Source organism: Sapajus apella, unplaced genomic scaffold, assembly GCF_009761245.1.
Source record: "Sapajus apella isolate SASKATOON/1434 unplaced genomic scaffold, GSC_monkey_1.0 scaffold110, whole genome shotgun sequence".
Taxonomy (NCBI): domain Eukaryota; kingdom Metazoa; phylum Chordata; class Mammalia; order Primates; family Cebidae; genus Sapajus; species Sapajus apella.
The window spans coordinates 2,536,601-2,555,911 of NW_022437050.1; the positions used below are offsets into that span (position 1 = coordinate 2,536,601).

At 44.8% G+C, this 19,311-nt stretch overlaps 1 protein-coding gene and 1 non-coding gene across 3 annotated transcripts in view; one reads left to right on the forward strand and one right to left on the reverse strand.

Moving 5' to 3' along the window:
* Positions 1-10,164: 10,164 nt before the first annotated feature.
* Positions 10,165-10,266, reverse strand: LOC116537484. Its single transcript, XR_004263142.1, has one exon. It is a non-coding gene; the product is annotated as a U6 spliceosomal RNA (small nuclear RNA).
* A 3,617-nt stretch (positions 10,267-13,883) lies between these two features.
* Positions 13,884-19,311, forward strand: part of ADAM19 (ADAM metallopeptidase domain 19) — a 99,570-nt gene continuing 94,142 nt past the window's right edge. For both annotated transcript variants that reach the window (XM_032259554.1, XM_032259553.1), the window contains exons 1-2: positions 13,884-14,051; positions 19,139-19,224. In XM_032259554.1, the coding sequence (XP_032115445.1) occupies positions 13,958-14,051; positions 19,139-19,224 (180 nt within the window). In that variant the 5' untranslated portion in view covers positions 13,884-13,957. The remainder of the gene's footprint in view (positions 14,052-19,138; positions 19,225-19,311) is intronic.

The following is a 19,311-nucleotide window of genomic DNA, read 5'->3' on the forward strand; positions in this document are numbered from 1 at the left end:
GACCTGGGCTTTTTTTGGGTGGTAGGCTTTTAATTGCTGCCTCAACTTCAGACCTTGTTATTGGTCTATTCAGGGTTTCGACTTCTTCCTGGTTTAGGCTTGGAAGGAGGCATGTCCAGGAATTTATCCATATCTTCCAGGTTTACTAGTTTATGTGCATAGAGTTGTTTGTAATAATCTCTGATGGTGGTTTGAATTTCTGTGGAATCTGTGGTGATATCCCTTTGATCGTTTTTTAATGGCATCAATTTGGTTATTCTGTCTTTTCTTTTTTATTAATCTGGCTAGTGGTCTGTCTATTTTGTTGATCTTTTTGAAAAACCAGCTCCTGGATATATTTATTTTTTGAAGGGTTTTTTGTGTCTCTATCTCCTTCAGTTCTGCTCTGATCTTAGTTATTTCTTGTCTTCTGCTAGCTTTTGAGTTTTTTGATCTTGCTCCTGTAGCTCTTTCAATTTCGATGATAGAGTGTCAATTTTCGATTTCTCCTTGCTTCTCTTGAACTCCTGACCTCAGGTGATCCACCCACCTCAGCCTCCCAAAGTGCTAGGATTACAGGCGTGAGCCACCATGCCCAGCCTCTCCTTGCTTCTCATGTGGGCACTTATTGCTATATATTTTCTTCTAGAGACTGCTTTAAATGTGTCCCGGAGATTCTGATATGTTGTGTCTTCATTCTCGTTCGTTTTGAAGAACATCTTTATTTCTGCCTTCATTTCATTGTTTATCCAGTCAACATTCAAGAGCCAGTTGCTCAGTTTCCAAGAAGCTGTGCAGTTCTGAGTTAGTTTCTGCATTCTGAGTTCTAGCTTCATTGCACTGTGGTCTGAGAGACTGTTGGTTATGATTTCCATTCTTTTGCATTTGCTGAGGAGTGATTTGCTTCCAATTACATGGTCAATTTTAGAGAAGGTGTGATGTGGCTCAGAAGAATGTATATTCTGTGGATTTGGGGTGGAGAGTTCTGTAAATGTCTATTAGGTTTGCTTGGTCCAGGTCTGAGTTCAAGTCCTGGATATCCTTGTTAGTTTTCTGTCTTGTCGATCTGTCTAATATTGACAATGGGGTGTTAAAGTCTCCCACTATTATTGTGTGGGAGTCTAAGTCTCTTTGTAAGTCATTAAGAACTTGCCTTATGTATCTGGTTGCTCCTGTATTGGGTGCGTATATATTTAGGATCGTTAGCTCTTCTTGTTGCGTTGATCCTTTTACCATTATGTACTGTCCTTCTTTGTCTCTTTTGATCTTTGTTGCTTTAAAGTCTATTTTATCAGAGACGAGAATTGCAACTCCTTCCTGCTTTTTTTTGCTCTCCATTTGGTTGGTAAATCTTCCTCCATCCCTTTATTTTGAGCCTTTGTGTATCCTTGCATGTGAGATGGGTTTCCTGGATACAGCACACTGATAGGTTTTGGCTTTTTATCCAATTTGCCAGTCTATGTCTTTTGATTGGGGCATTTAGTCCATTTACATTTAGGGTTAATATTGTTATGTGTGAATTTGATACTGCCATTTTGATGCTAGCTGGCTGTTTTGCCCGTTAGTTGATGCAGATTCTTGATTGTGTTGATGCTTTTTACCATTTGGCATGTTTTTGGAGTGGCTGGTACTGGTTGTTCCTTTCTATGTGTAGACCCTCTTTCAGGAGCTCTTGTAAAGTAGGCCTGGTGCTTGTTTGCAAAGGATTTAATTTTTCCCTCACTTATGAAGCTTAGTTTGGCTGGATATGAAATTCTGGGTTGAAAGTTCTTTTCTTTAAGGATGTTGAATATTGGCTCCCACTCTCTTCTGGCTTATAGGGTTTCTGCTGAGAGATCTTCTGTGAGTCTGATGGGCCTCCCTTTGTGGGTAACCCGATCTTTCTCTCTGGCTGCCCTTAGCATTTTCTCCTTCATTTCAACCCTGATGAATCTGATGATTATGTGCCTTGGGGTTGTTCTTCTTGAGGAATATCTTCGTGGTGTTCTCTGTATTTCCTGGACTTGAATATTGGCCTGCCTTGCTAGGTCGAGGAAGTTCTTTTGGATTATATCCTGAAGAGTGTTTTCCAGCTTGGATTCATTATCTTTGTCACATTCAGGTACACCTATCAAACGTAGATTAGGTCTTTTCACATAGTCCCACATTTCTTGGAGACTTTGTTCATTCCTTTTTTACCCTTTTTTCTCTATTCTTGCCTTCTCATTTTATTTTATTACATTGATCTTCGACCTCTGATATCTTTTCTTCTGCTTGGTCAATTCAGCTGTTGAAACTTGTGCATGCTTCACGAAGTTCTCGTGTTGGGTTTTTCAGCTCCATCAATTCACTTATATTCCTCTCTATTTTGTCCATTCTTGTTAGCATTTCATCAAATCTTTTTTCAAGGTTCTTAGTTTCTTTGCATTGGGTTAGAACATGTTCTTTTAGCTCACAGATGTTTCTTATTACCCACCTTCTGAAGTCTGATTCTGTCATTTCATCACACTCATTCTCCATCCAGCCTTGTTCCTTTGCTGGTGAGGAGTTGTGATCCCTTGTAGGAGGAGAGGTGTTCTGGTTTCGGGTGTCTTCATCCTTTTTGCGCTGGCTTCCTCCCATCTTTGTGGATTTATCCCCCTGTCGTCTTTGTAGTTGCTGACTTTCAGATTGGGTCTCTGGGTGAACTTCCAGTTTGTGGATGATGAAGTTACTTCTGTTTCTTGGTTTTCCTTCTGACAGTCTGGCCCCTCTGCTGTAGGTCTGCTGAGGTCCACTCCAGGCCCTGCTTGCCTGGGGATCACCTGCAGCAGTTGCAGAACAGTAAGGGTTGTTACCAGTTTCTTCTTCTGCTATCTTTGTCCCAGAAGGATACCCGCCAAATGTCAGTCTGTTCTCTCCTTTATGAGGTGACTCTTTGGACATAGGGGGGTCAGGGAGCTGCTTGAGGAGACAGTCTGTCCTTTATTGGAGCTCAAGTGATGAGCTGTGAGCTCTGTTGTTCATTCAGAGTTGCTGGGCAGGTACGTTTAGGTCTGCTGCAAAGAACTCATAAACTCCTTTTTTTTTTTTCCCTCAGGTGCTCTGTCCTGAGAGTTAGGGCTTTATTTATGAGTTTCTGTTATGCTGCTGCCTTTTTTTTTTCAGGGCTGCCCTTCCCAGCGAGGAGGCAGCCTAGTCACTGTCTGCCTGCAGAGGCTTTGCTGAGCTGCTGTGGGCTCCACCCAGCTGCTGTGTGATCTTCCCTGCATTCCTGTTTATATTGGTGTAGTTAGAACTGCCTCGGCAATGGTGGCCCACCTCTGTAATGGTGGACTCTCTCTGTAATGGCAGGTTGCCTCAGCAATGGTGGGCTGCCTCAGCGATGGTGGACTACCTCCATAGTGGTGGAGTGTCTTGGTAATGGCGGACGCCCCTCCCCCACAGAGCTGGACCATCCCGGGTTCACCTGTGCTTGCTGTGAAACTCTCAACCCAGAGCGTTTTCAATTGCTGTTTTTTTGTTGTTGTTGTTGGGGTGGGTCCAGCCAAGTCTGATTACCTGACTCCCTGACTCAGAGTCTGTTTTTTTTTTGTTTTTTTTTTCAGTTGAATGGTTGACTCTCGCCCAGGTGTTTCAGTCGCCTGTTGAAAAGGCACCGGGACCTGTGTGGTTTCCCGTGCGGCAACTCACTGCTTTGGCTGAAACGGCGGTGCTGAGATTTGTGGCAGTTTTTTGCCCAGGAATCTGCTGGCCTGGCTCCCTGTTTCAGTTCCTTTTTAAATCAGATGAATGGGCAATCTGCCTTCTCAGGTCTCCAATTGCCAGCTAAAAGGGCACCCGGACCAGTGTATTTTGTATGGAGAACCACTGCGCCAGGGCACTGGCAAAGCAGCCGCGCCGGCCAAAACAGCCTCACAGGCCAAAACAGCTGCTCTGGTGACCTGTGGGGCTCCTCCGCCTGGGAATCTCCTGGTCTGCGGGCAATAAAAGTCCATCTGGAAATGCGGCGTCCACTCACCCTCTGCGCTTTCACTGGGAGCTGCAATCCTGAGCTGTTCCTAGTTGGCCATCTTAGGTCCTCTCCTTAGTAGCTTCTATTTTTATTTTTTTGAGATGGAGTCTTGCTCTGTTGCCAGGCTAGACTGTAGTGGCATGATAGCTCACTGCAACCTCAGCCACCCAGGTTCAAGCAATTCTCCTGCCTCAGTCTCCTGAGTAGCTAAAATTACAGGTATGCACCACCACCCCTGGCTAATTTTTGTACTTTTAGTAAATACGGGGTTTCACCATGTTGGCCAGGCTGGTCTCGAACTCCCAACCTCAGGTTATCCACCCACCTAGGCCTCCCAAAGTGCTGGGATTACAGGCGTGAGCCACCGTGCCTCACCAAAGTCTGGTAGTTTATTATACAACTCAACATATCTTATTTTACCATCCAGCAATCAAGCTCCTTGGTAGTTACCTAAATGAATTGAAAACTTACATCCACACAAGAATCTGCACACCAATGTTTATTCATAATATAGCTTTATTCATAATTGCCAAAAGCTTGGAAGCACTTTTAGTAGGGGAATTCATGTATAAACTGCAGTATGTATAGAAAATTGAATAAACAAGTAATCTATCAAGCCATGAAAGACATAGAGGAGACTTAGATGCCAATGACTAAGTGAAAGAAGCCAGTCTGAAAGGGCTTCATGCTGTATGATTCCAGCTGTATGCATTCTGGAAAAGGCAAAACTGTGAAGACAGTAAAAAGGATTAGTAGTGGCCAAGAATTAGTGGGGAGGAAGGAATGAATAGACAGAGCATAGAGGATTTTGAGGGCAGTGAAACTATTCCATATGTCACTGTAATGGTGGATACATGGCATACATTTATTGAAATTCAAAGGTAAACTATGAATTTGGGGTTATGATGTGTAGATATAAGTTCATCAATTGTAACAGATCTATGGTGCGAGAGGTAGATAGTTGGGGAGAGGTTTTGTTTATGTGTGCCAGCAGATATATGGGAACTCTCTATACTATCTTCTCAATTTTGCTATGAACCTAAAGCTTCTCTAAAAATAAAGTTTATTAATGTTTTTAAAAAAGTTTCTATTAGGGTCATATGGGAGCAAACAGGTGCGATGCCTCTTTCCTGGCTGTTCTTTGAGCTGAGGGGGCGTCATTCAGATATAAGTGTTTCCAAGGACAGGCCTTCTGAATTCAGGCCAATTTCCAGAGTGACAAGGAGACAATGAGAAAAACTTATTTGGCCAGGAGTTTGAAGCTGGGATGACCCATGAACCTTGGGCATGACAGTCCATGGCCCCCTCCGGCAATATCACCTCTTCAGGCCTCAGTTTGCTCATCTATGGTAATATCAAGAGTAGCACTGTGGTTAGAAACAGTGACTTTAATGTTACATTGCGGTTTGAATCCAGGCTTTGGCTCCAACCTGGCTACCTTATGAATATTTTCTAGTTCCTGTTGTACCATTGCCTCCAGCCTCAGTTGCCTCACCTGAAAAGTAGGAGTATCAATAGTACCTACCAGAGAGGATAAAATGAGATAATGCACTAGACACATTGTAAGCCTTGTCCAATCAATAGTAACTATCATTATTCAGTTGAACCATATGACGTTATCTATATTTAACTGTTTCTGACCTACAAAATCAACACTTATTCATGGTTTAACCTAATATCTCTTCATGGGACTGTTACAGGCATTAAATGACATGATGTAGGCGCTGTGCTTGGAACCAATCAGGGTGCTCCATACATGATAGTTGTTACTATGCACCACATTGAGGACAGTACCCAATGTTGACAAATCAAAGGACACAAGTCACATGTGAAGAAACTTGATCCCCCTCTGTAGTGGGTCGCTTAAGTTTCTTGCCAGTTCCTACCAGCTCCTTTCCTTTACTCCCCTCCCCCTACTGTAATCGTTATAGTGGAAACCTTATCTCAGACTCTGTAGATTCTAGCAAATGCCGGGCACATAACAGGTACTCAAGGAACACTTGCTGAATGAGTGATTTCAAGAATGTTGTGAGTTTTCCAGGGTTTCTCTTGTGAATTATTTAAAAAAAAAAACACAGAAATAAGACTGAAGTCTTTAACATATCCATAAAACCTAACTAAAAGACTCTACTTAGGCTTTAATTCCTTTCATCAAAATGGATACAATCATCCTACCTGGCTACCTCATGGAGTATTTGAAGAGCAAGGTAATTGCTAAGCAGCTGTACATCCATTACCATGGCTAAAATCAAAAGAACTGGCAATACCAAGTGCTGACAAGGATGCAGAGCAACTGGAACTTTCATACCTTGCTTGTGGGAAGGCAAAATTGCACAGCCACTTTGGAAAATATTTTTTGCAGTTTCTTGTAAAGTTAAACATATGCTTAACCACAATACCCAGTAGAATTGCTTTCACCCTACAGAAATGAAAGACTGCGTTCACATAAAACCTGCCTATATATGTAGTGACTTTATTCATAATCATCAAAAACTGAAACACCCAAATATCCTTCACTGGTGACTGAACTGACAATGATACGTCTACACAATGGAGTACGACTGAACAATAAAAAGGAAGGAAATACTGATAATGTGATGACCTAGATGAATCTTAAATGCACTATGCTAAGGAAAAAAATATATATCCAGAGTCTACATCCTGTGTGGGTCTATTTACATGGTATTCTGCAAAAGGCAACTTGAGAAGGACATAAAATAGACCAGTGATTCCAGGGGTGAGGGGACTGGTTGAATGCAGAGATAGGAGGAAAGTTTTTGGGTGTGATCTTGACTGTGCAAGTGGTTATTCCACTGTGTGTGCTTGTCAAAACTCATAGAACCATAGATGTAACACATGGAGAATGTTAATATATGTAAAGTATACCTAAATAAACAGACCTTTAAAGAAAAGAGTGAGTTGCTGAGAAAATGCTTCACAAAAGCAGAGTTATCACAGATCCAATATTATTCCCATAGCAGGGACTCAGCAAAGATGATTCTTCAATGAGTGGCTTGGAAATTTGTGCTGAGCCAGGATGAGATAATTATTATTAATTGTTTAACTTCTAATTTGTTTGATTAAACATTGATTGTGCCTCCCAAATGCTGGAGGGCTGAGTGAAGGACAAGGTCCAGCTCCTATTCACAAGGGGCTCACAATTTAGGGTGAGGGGATGATAACATGACCATTATCATTGATAATAATTAGAGAACAAGTATATAATTAGACCCCTCACATATTATACAACTAAAAGCATAAGCCAGGCATTATAAGTAATACCCCACCTCTCAGGACTTATTAGCAGTAGAAGGAGGGGCATACTGGCTAGCATTTATTGACTGCCTACTACGTAATGGATGCTATTCTAAGTACCCATTTAAGCCCCACAAAAGCTGTCATTATTATTGTCCTTTATAGATAAGACAACAATGTCACAGAAAAATTTAGTGATCCAAGGTCACACCGCTAAGAAAGGACAGAAAAGGGAATTAACCCCTGGCAGGATGGCCACTTCCTAAGAGTAATATTAATGGTATACTTTAGCTAAACAGTGACCTGTGTCACTTCAAATCCCACATTCTGGAACTGGTTGCTGTAACTTCGGCTCAGTTTTTCCATCATCAGAGGAGAAAGCCAACCATACATACAGAGGTCAAGTTTGTAAGGCTCTTCTGTTTTAGATACGAGGATCAATTCTTTCTCCTTTTGTGTTTCTTTCTGTATTGAACATTTACCCACCCTCCCATGACTAAGGTAACACAGTTATGCACCATATAATGACATTTCAGTCAGCGAGGGGCCAGATGCATGATCCCATAAGGCTGAAACATTCCTGTCCCCTAGTGGCATCATAGCCAGTCATAGTGCACTATACTTTCTATGTTTAGATACATAAACACTTACATTTGTGTTACAGTTGCCTATAGTATTCAGTACAGTAGCATGCTGTACAGGTTTGTAGCCCAGGAGGAAGAGGCTATACCATATGGCCTAGTTGTATAGCAGGCTAAGCCATCTAGGTTTATGTAAGTGCATTCTGTGATATTCCCATGGTGAAATCACCTAATGATGTGTCTCAGAATGTATCCGTGTTGTTAAGCAACAATGACTGTACTTCATTATTGTACAGAATGAAAGAGAGAGAAAGCACAAACAGGAAAACAAAAACAAACTAACAAAAAAAAAAACCCTGTCATTCATAGTTTAACCATGCAGAGGTAACCACTGCTAACATTTTGGCACAGTTCCTTCTAGTCTTTTTAAAAATGTCTTTCATTCACATAGCTGAGATCACACTTAAATGTAATTTTGGACCCTGCTTTTTTCACCTACCATCAAAGCAGAAACTCCCATCATTTTAAGTGGGTGCATAATAATCCATCATATGGATATTCTATAATTTATGAACTTTTCTTCCACAGTTGAATATTTAGGTTGTTTCTAATATTTTCACTATTAAATAACACAATTATGAACATTCTAGTCCATAAATCTGTGTGTGCATTGCAGATTATTTTTTAAGGGTAGTTTCCCAGAAATGTAATTGCTAGGTTAAATGTTATGAATATTTCAAAGATTATGTAGAGACTTAATATTCTTTATAAATAACAAATACGTTATTTACAAATACATGGAGAGGCTTCTACAGAGTCAAAGTTGTATACATACTCGTTGCTGTGGATAAGTGGGGAGGGGGAGTGGGATGAGACTACACTGGGACCTTTGTGACTCCTTGGTCATGCATTAACCACTGGACTTTTTGTCTTGTGAGCGACCTCCCAATTTTCAGGGCTATATGCTGATTAAATATTGATCAGCTGAGTGCCAGCAAATGGAAGTGAACTTCGAGTATGGAGTTTGTATGTCTTTTGCAAGGAGACCTGTCTACAGAGTCAGGTAGGAATGGCACTTCAGCATTTTCTACTTGTCACAGAAATTTCACTGCCATCATGTCAATTGCTCCTCACAGCTCCTGGGTGAGATGTACTGGGGGCAGCCATTCCTGTTGCCAAGTTTTCAGCAGAAACTCAGTCCCAGAAAGTCACAGAGCTGGTTGAAGAGAAAACTGGGACTAGAATTTTAGTCTCATGGCTCTAGGACTGTAGCCATAATTATGGACCACATTTACCTATAATTATAATAATAGATTCTGGTCAGGGCTCAGGAAGACAGAAAGAGAGCTGAAGAGAAAACTTCTGTCATCTTAGAGAACGAATATATCATCAGGAACAGAATATTAGTAGAAATATGAATATTAAGAGCTATTCCAGTGAGGTCTACGATGGAAATGAGGAACATGTTATTGGAAACTGGAGGAAAGGTTATTTTTGTGTAGGGGCTAAGGGAAGACTTCCCCTTTGCCTTCTGAAGTTTCACTGAAAAATCAACGCACAAAAGGCAAATTAACCGGAGACAATGCATACAAATTTATGAGCATGCATGGGAGAGAATCACAGAGTGATTGCCCAATATCCCACTGGGGTACAGATGTTTATATACCCCACTTCTTAGGGGAAGGGGAGATAGGGAAGTGCGGATGATTTTGGGGCGATAGTAAATGATTTTTAGGGGAATTCAGTGGGCTTGAAGAACATATAATGGCCTCGGACAGAGTCTTTTGGCCCACAGAGCTGACAATGGTTTTCCACAAAAGTCTGTCGAGGTATGTTGACAAACTTCAGTCTTCCCCGCAACATGAATGCAGTTCATGAAAACAGAGAAGGCACCCGAGACAGTTGTCTTCTTTGGCAGGTCCAGACTTTAGGCAGATAAGGGAAATTCAGAGAACAATTTCATCCTGTGCTTTGGGAGAGACAAAGGATTGAGAGACAGGAGCATGCAAGAAAAGGTCAGAGAGAACATGAGACTTCTCCAGTTTAATGTGTCAAAGTACCATATTTTGGGGTATTGGTCTCTGAACTCCAATACCAGTTACAACATGGCAAAGGACTCAGCTGAATTGCTGTGATATTATGATATCTATGTATATCGGTTTTCTCCATGGTTCCTGGCTCATAACTCCCATAGCCCTTGTTATAGTCCTTTGTTACGATGTTAGGGTACTTTAGGCTTCAGAAACAGGTGTCAGGAAACAGAATCTGAACTTCTGTCCTCCTTTCACCTGCCTACAGCAGGACTGTAATCTCACTGCGGGTCATCGACTCTCATTGTAGAGAGGGTCCTGCCCTATACTGTTTATTTTTTACTTTGAAAATATGGGCTGCTTTATGAATTTTCATGTCATCCTTGCACAGGGGCCAGGCTAATCTGTATCTTTCCAATGTAATAGACGTAGTGCTGAAGCAAGCCACCCCACACTCTTGAGGAAGAAATGTTGCACAGAGAGGCCGAGAAGAATCTGGAGAGACAGGCCTCGCTGGGTTTATGCAAGCAAGTGCTTCCCTGCGTTCTGTGAGCTGCTCTAGTAAATTAATTGAACCCAAAGAGGCATCCTGGGAACCCCAACTGGAAGCCAGTCAGTCAGAAGTTCTGAGGGCCTAGACTTGTGTCTGGCATCTGAAGGGGGCCCAGTCTTGGAAACTGAGCCCTCAACCTGTGGAATCTGATGCTATCTATAGGTGGACAGTGTCTGAATCGGTTGCTGCTTGGTGTGTAGGGTAAGCCCCTGCATCTTTGATCACAGAAGTCTTCTCCGTTGATTGCTGTGTTGAGTGAGAGAAGAGGAAAAAGCACTTTGAGTTTGTGTTTTCTCCACCACCAACTGTGTTCTAGTGTTTTGTGGAAAGTAGAAAATGCAAGTGATGAACTTAGATATTCAGCTGGAGAGATTTTCAGAGTGTTAAAGATGTGGCCTGGCTTCTTGGTACTTATATAAAATGTGAGTGGATAGAGATAAATGGAAGGATTCACTAAGCAAAAAGGAAACAGAACTTGAAGATTTGGCAAATTATCAGCCTATTTATATTGGAAAAAATAAAAAAGGTTTTCTGGAGAGGACACTAAGGGTATGGCTGGACAATAACCCATGAGCCAGGAAGAGAGATTTTTTTTTTTAAATCAGCAAAGACATTACCAGTTTAGACCAAAAAAAAAAATAAAGATAGGATGAACAAAGGCAGGCTTTCAGAATTCTGTTCTGTAGGACCAGACAATACAGCTTGCTTCATCCTTTAAGTGATTCACAGATCATCAGGGTTGCCACTCCCACCACAGCGGGCCATTGGGGAGGCAGGGAGTGAAAGGGTGGTCTCCTTAAGCAGGCCAGGCTGCCCCTGCCCAGTGCCTTGGAGTGGGGAGCTGTGGCAAAGAGCTGTGGTGCTGGCCACTGCCGAGGGCTGGAGAGCGGCATTGCTGAGCCAGTGGGCCTGGAGGGCAGAGGATCCAACCAAGAGGATTATTGTAGAGCTTTCAGATCTGGATAGAATTTGCCTTGCTGGGTTTTGCACTTTTGGGGACATGCCACCTTGTTCTTCTTTTCAGTGTCTCCCTTTTGGAACTGGTAATTCTGTCCTATGCCTGTCCTACCACATTGTATTTGAAAGCTGAGAAGAATTTTGCCTGAGGATGAATCAAACTTCAAGTCTTAGCCATATCTAATATAGATGAAATTTAGATGACACTTCAGAGTTAGAATTGATTCTAGAATGAGTGAAGATGTTTGGGCTACTGGGATGGGGTGAATGCATTCTGCATGTGAGAGATGTGAAAGGAAAATAAACCTTAGGACCCCCAAATCACTAAGCCAAGGGAAAAGTCAAGCTGGGAACAATGTCAGGCAAACCTGCCTCCCATTTTATTCTTTTCTTTTCTTTTTTGAAATGGAGTCTCACTGTGTTGCCCAGGCTGGAGTGCAGTAGTGTAATCTCGGCTCACTGCAATCTGCACTTCCCAGGTTCAAGCGAATCTCCTGCCTCAGCCTCCGCAGTAGCTGGGATTACAGGTGTGCCACCACGTCTGGCTAATTTTCTTTTGTATTTTTAGTAGAGACAGGGTTTCGCCACATTGGTCAGGCTGGCCTGGAACTCCTAACCTCAGGTGATCCGCCCGCCTCTGCCTCCCAAAGAACTGGAATTACAGGCATAAGCCACCGTGCCTGGCCACCATTTTATTCTTAAATGTGATAGCTACAAAGATAAACAGCTGCATACCTTCCTCATAATTTTCACACAAGGAAATTCCTTGTGGACAAAGGGCAGACAGAACTTAAAGTCACCCCTCTGAGGCTCACTGGAGACAAATGCATATCCGATTGCTTCTTCTGCCCTATTGTTTATGTAAAAATGCAGCTTCACTGAGCTAGACTAAATTGTGTATTCAGTGGAAGGTTGATCAAGGACTCAAAAGAAAGCAACATTTTTTGTTTCTTATCTACTTATAACCTGGAAACACCGAGCGAACGAACATCCTATACATATTGATTGATGTCTCATGTCTCCCCAAAGTTTATAAAAGCAAGCTGTACCCCGACTACCCTGGGCACATGTTGGGACCTCCCGAGGCTGTGTCATGAGCACATCCTTAACCTTGGCAAAATCAACCTTCTAAATTAACTGAGTCCTATCTCAGATATTTTGGGTTCACAGAAGGGTACGAATTTTGTGGCAGCTGGAGGAGACTAATGGAATCCTGAAGCACATTAATGTCTAGAACCACAGGTTTTATTTCCTTCATGGGTGCCCATGAGTAGGGTTTGATAGACCCATCATCTCCAGGAGTGCCTCGCCCTCTCCAACACACAGCACCTTCTCCAGTCAACGTGGGTTTGACTAAAGAGACTCAGAAAAAGAAACAGATGGATAAGGTTTGAGGCTGGGTTTCTAGAACTAGGCTTTGCTGAAACTTGCCAAGGGATCTTAGGCAAGTCATTTCTCTCTGATTATCAGTTTATCCACCTGGAAAATAAGGTGTGTTGCATCAGGCTCTGGAGTTATACAGACGTGGGTTTGAATCCAGGTGCTGACATTAGCTGTATAAGAGGCAAGTGGTTTAGCCTCTTAAGGTTGATTTCCTCATCTCTAAAACAGGGATAGTACTAGTACCTACCCCATTGGGCTAATTAAAAGAGATAATGTATGCAGAGTCCCTGGTTAATAATAAGTTCTTTTCTTCGATTGATTAAATAAGTTACTATGTGTAAAGTGCTGAAGACAGTGTCTGACACTTAGCACTTTATTAGCCTTAGCTATTATGATTTTCTTATTCTAGCACATAGAAAGTCCTCAATAAGTAACAGTAGTTATTATTTTTTGTCTCGTCTCCCCGTGTTTCCCTCCAAAACCCTAACCAACCCCAGTTCTGGTTTTCTCCCCTCATACAGCCTAAGAGCTTTCAAGTCCCAGTGCGATGTCTGGGCTGTTTCCTCCGCCTGATGTTCCATTTCTCCCCTCCCCATCTCAGAAGTCTTCTCCTCTGGGATTCCTCTGGTCTTCACCACTCCCTCCTCCCAGGCAGAAGGAACGGCCCCTCGATTTGTGTCCTACCAAAAAAAAAAAAAAATAAGTCCATATAGCGCTTAGCTCTTTGTGCCTGATGGTTGGGTTAACTCTTTCTGAGCCTGCCAAAGAGAGTGGCGGCCTCTGGGGGACGGCGCTGGCTGAGTCGCCTCTGGGTGTCACCCAAGGCGTCTGGCACAGTGTGGGACAGTAAACCAGCCGCTGTGCGGAGAGGGGTCCAGTTTAACTCCTAGAAGCCCAAGTCCTTGACCCTCCCCAGGCAACGTCCACCACGAATCCCTCCTCCTTAGGCTCGAATTCTTCCTTCCCTGCGGTCTCCCTCACCTGAGCCAGCCCGCTCCCCCGAGTCCCGCCAGCTCCTCCCCGGCCCCTCCCTCCAGCCCCCTCCGGGCGGGAGCCTCCCCTCCTCCATCCCCTAGCGGAGCCCCGCGGGGCTGGGGGGGCGGAGCGTCTCTGCCGAGGGCTGGGAGAGCCGGGTGGGTAGGCGCGGGGCGAGCCGGGGGTTCCAGACGAGCCGCCGCCGCCGCCGGGCCGGGGGCAGGCATGGCCGAGGGTGTGTGAGCACCGAGCGCGAGGGGCCGCCGCCACCATGCCAGGGGGCGCAGGCGCCGCCCGGCTCTGCTTGCTGGCGCTCGCCCTGCAGCTCCTCCGGCCGCGGGCGGCGCAGGAGCCTGGATGGACAAGTAAGTGGCCAGGCGCGGGGGGATGGAGGCTGCGTGGCCCGGAGATCTGGGTGGCCGGGAGACCTGGGAGTCGACCTGCGGGTCCCGAGCGCCGGGACTGCGACCCCTGCGCCTCCTGAAACTCCGCGGGGCCTACGCTCCCGCTGCGCCCAGCCTGGGAGCCGGGGCTTTGTTCCCACGTTGTGCGCCCTGGGAGGTGGCGGAGGTCGGGGCAACCCGGCACTGCCAGAAAACGGCCGGTCCGCTCACTGGCGTGCCTTCCCCTTTCGCCTTCTGCTTCCTCTGTTTTTCTGCTTTTGGCTTCTCTTTCCGCTGTTCTCGGGGCTTATCCTCCTCCGTTTTCTCACGGTCCCTGGTGTCCGCTCCGCCTCTCTCTCTGTCTCTCTCTCTCTCCCGCCCGCTGCACTCGCCTGCGCCCGAGTGCCGAGAGCATCCCGAGCGTCCTGCCCCTGTGGCCTGGGAGCGGCTTCCTGGGACTAGGCTCAGTGCCTGCCACATTGGTGGGGTAGGACATAAAATCCCCGCGGGAGGCTGTGGTAGCCTTGGCTGGGGGGTGGCTTGCCGGGTATCTCCAGCAGTACACTTCGGAGCCATGAGCTGGCAGGAGCCCTACCGAAGGCCAAGTCGAACACGCCCATTTCACAGATGAGGAAACCGAGGCCCACAAAAGGGAAAGGACTTGCCCATGGCCACGCCACGGGTTGAGGTCCGCGCTGGCACTGGAAGCCAGGGCTCTCTTTCCACGCCAACCCGACGGCCGCCTTCTTTGGTCGTCAGTTTCCCTTCTGTGAAGCGAAGGGGTCGGACTCAATGTTTCCAGCTTAGATGCCTGGTGATGTCCATGTTTCTCATAACTAGTTTCCCAGACAGCAACCCCTCCCCGACCCCATCCCTCGGGGGCTCTTTGCAGATTTCTCGGAAGGAATAGTCCCCGGGGGGGTGGGTGCAGTGCCCGGGTTCTGTCATTGTGACCGGGTTCTGTCATTGTGACCGGAGAAGGCTTAGCCCTGGCTCCACCGCTGCAGAGCGGCTGGGCTGACTCCAGACTGCTGCCTGCGGGACCAACAGTCAGCATTTTCAAATAAAGCGAGCCCTGGCGGGGTGGGGGAGGGCTGGCTGGACCCCTCAAGCCGTCTCAAGCCCGGAGACTGAGCTCGTCCTACAGTTCAGAACTTCCAGGGGCCGAGGTCCAGCGGTCATCCGGCGCGGGCAAACAGGAATCGCCCTTTGAGCTATTGTACTGAAGGGGAAACTGAGGCACAGGAGGTTCTAGGGTAGAACCAGGCCTGGGCCAGTGCTTAGCGCAGGAGAAAAGCATGAAGAAAGACAAGGAAACCAAGTTACTGCTCCTAGCACAGGCGCCTTCTCTGAGTTGAGTCCTTGAAGAACTCTCGCTGTAGAATATCTGGGAAATAACGAAAAGTGTAATAGAAATAAAATGATCTGCAACTCCCAAATCCACAGTTGCTATTGATATTTTTTCCCTCCCCATTGTTTGTGTGTTGCTATGGATATAAATATATATTGATAAAACTGGAACCATACCATAAGTACAGTTTTGTGTCTTGCATTTTTCACTTCACACCATGAGCATTTTCCACATCATTAAATTCTCCAAAAAACATGATTTTAATGACGCTATACAAAGTTTTCAAAAGTTAGACACACAACTTATACCAATGTGGCCAAGATTTATTTAACTTGTTAATGAGGTAGCCAACAGAATAGTAAAGCTGATTCAAGGAGCATTAGAAAGGGGTGATACAGGCATTGGAGAAAGAATGTTGAAATCATGTGGCCCCGGACAGATGCAGAAATGGTGGATGCCCATGAAGCAAAACCATAATTCTTGGTTATCATTTCTTTTCTTCTTTTTCTTTTCCTTTCCTTTTTTTGCTTTTTCTTCTCTTTTCTCTTTTCTTTCTTTTTTTTTTTCTTTGAGACAGAGCCTCTCTCTGTTGCCCAGGGTGGAGTGCAGTGGTGTGATCTCGACTCACTGCAATCTCTGCCTTCTGCGTTCAAGTGATTCTCCTGCCTCAGCCTCCTGAGTAGCTGGGATTACAAGCATGTGCCATCACACCTGACTAGTTTTTGTATTTTTAGTAGAGACAGGGTTTTACCCTGTTGGCCAAGCTGGTGTCAAACTCCTGATCTCAGGTAATTCACCCACCTCGGCCTCCCAAAGTGCTACACCTCGGCCTCCCAAAGTGCTAGGATTACAGGTGTGAGCCACTGCACTCAGCCAGGTTATCTTTCTACTGTGCTGAAATCACTCACCTCTCAGACAGAAATCAATCAATCAATCAATCAATCTATCTATCTATCTAATATAACTTCACAGAGTATAGTCTTTAATCAATGATAAATAAAAAGTCAATGGTACATTCCCATAGATAATGCGATAATCTGGGGGGTCGCAGTGGCACACACTTGTAATCTCAGGTGTTCCAGATCAGCCTGGCCAACATCATGAAACCTTGTCTCTACTAAAAATACAAAAATTAGCCTGGCATGGTGGCTCCTGCCTGTAATTCCAGCAACTTGGGAGGCAGAGACAGGAGAATGGCTTGAACCTGGGAGGTGGAGGTTGCAATAAGCTGAGATTGTGCCACTGCACTCCAGCTTGGGCGACACATCAAGACTCCGTTTCAAAAAAAAAAGGAAAAGTTAATGTAATAATCCATGGGCGGGTTTGTTAAACAATATTCCAATATGACATTGAGAAGACATCTTGCTTGCTCTTTGCCTTATTTCCAAGTTTTGGAGATTTTTTCTTAACATGTACTGTGTTCCTCTTTTGGTGAGATTTTAGATTGCTTTCATTATTTTTTTACAACCATAAATATAACAATTAATTCTTTTAAATGTTCTTTTTTTTTTGAGACGGAGTTTCACTCTTGTTACCCAGGCTGGAGTGCAATGGCGCGATCTCGGCTCACCGCAACTTCCGTCTCCTGGGTTCAAGCAATTCTCCTGCCTCAGCCTTCCGAGTAACTGGGACTACAGGCGTGCGCCACCATGCCCAGCTAGTTTTTGTGTTTTTAGTAGAGACAGGGTTTCACCACGTTAACCAGGATGGTCTCGATCTCTTGACCTCGTGATCTACCTGTCTTGGCCTCCCAAAGTGCTGGGATTATAGGCATGAGCCACCGCGCCCGGCCCCTTTAAATGTTCTATTAAATATTATAGAATTCCTTTTTGTTTAAAAGAATCTAGACTCATCAGAGCCACCAGAGCAAGGACTATGCTTGTCTTTTTTTTTTTTTTTTTTTCTGAGATGGAGTCTTGCTCTGTTGCTCAGGCTGGAGTGCAATGGCGAAATCTCAGCTGCCCAGATTCAAGCAATTCTTGTGCCTCAACCTCCTGAGTAGCTGGGATTACAGGCATGCACCACCACGCCCAGTGAATTTTTGTATTTTTAGTGGAGACGGGGCTTCACCATGTTGGCCAGGCTGTTCTTGAACTTCTGACCTCAGGTGATCTGCCCACCTCGGACCTCCCAAAGTGCTGAGATTACAGGTATGAGCCACCGTTCCTGGCTGTATGCTTGTCTTGTTCCTCCATGAATATTAAGCACATATTCATAGCATATACTTGGCACATAGTTAAGTACTCAGAAAATATTTGATAAATATATGAATGCATTGCTTCTAATTTTTACCTATCTGATGAATTGGTGTTGGTCCAGTGGGATTATTTTTAAAACCCATGTTGATTGCAAGTGCATTATATTGATAATCTGGAGGGAATGTTAATCATTACTCATAATCACCATTCTAACAGAACAACTATGGCCATCTTTGTATTACTCATATTCTGTATGATTGCTGTGGTTAGTGTAGACAGAGTAGATTTTGCAGTCCTCAGCCCCGTTCCCAGGAGTACTACAGAGACCAGACTGTTTAGGTGTTGGGAAATTACCATTTTATTAAGATGGTCTGCAGCCAGTGTTTGAGTTCTCAGTGCCCTGAACAAGTCTCTCCTGTAGTTTAAATTCTCTTTCTTGCAAAACAGGACTCCTACTTCCTACTTCCCAGGGTTGCCCTGAATATGAAGGAGAACTGGGTGGTGAGAATGATTTGGGAAGTAGAAAGTGGAATACAAATGCAAACTTGCTGTTAAGAAGCTCCAGTTATGCAGTGATGCTCTGCAGCTTACGGGGCAATTTCATATTGACTCTCCACAATAAAGCTGTGAGATGGGCAGGTAGGATCAATGTCTCCATTTTACAGGCAAGAAAACTACAGCTCCACGAGAGCAATACTCATGGGCTTGACCTCCAGAATATGCCCAGAATCACACTGCTTCATTCCTCTCCACTGATGTCATTCTAATCTGACCCACCATCATCTCTCACCAGGGCTCCTGCATATCTCTAGCCTGGCCTTCTTGCTTCTGCTCTCCCTCATTCCACCCCCATTCTCCACCGTGCAGGCAGAGTGGTCTTTTTTAAACTTAACACAGATCATATTACTCTGTATTTAAAACACCCAGTGCCTTCCAAGTCTATTTATAAGAAAATCCAGACACTCTCCGTACTCTCTGCATTATCAGACCCATGGCTGTCTCGCCGACCACATCTCTTACCAACTTCCTCTTTCATTTACTAGCTACCCCTACCTTCTGCTTGTTCCTTCAGCAGGACAAGTTCACTTCTGCTCAGCCATTGCGTTTTCTGTTTCCTCTACCTGGGGCACTCTTCCCTCAAGTTTTTGCATGGCTGCCTTCTTCTGACCCCTCAGAACTTTGCTGATCATCCTGTCTGAAATAGGCACCCCCTGCTAGGTGTCTCTTTATCCCATGACCCCAACTTATTTTCTTCAGGGCACTTAGCACCTTCTGAGAACATTTGTTTATCGTCTATCTCCCAGCTCTAGAAGGCAAACTCACACAGAGACCTTATTTACCCTGTTTACCACAATATCGCCAACACCTATAGTGCCTGGTTCCTAGTAAGTGCCAAGAGCCCGGAATCCAGCAAGTCTTCTAAGGACCCAGAGCAGGGACAGCTCACAGAAAGTGCATGTGTGGCTTAGCTGGGGTATAGAGGTCTGGGATTCCAATGGTTTTGCATCTTGTATTGGCAGGAGGAAGTGGGGAAGGCAGCCCCCACCTGCAGCATGAACTAATAATACCTCAGTGGAAGACTTCAGAAAGCCCCGTGAGAGAAAAGGTAAGACTCAAAAGCTCTCGTTTTCATTGGCAGGAGTTGGCAACTAGAGGTTTGGGCTACCTACTCAACTTTCTTGGAATCCCAGTC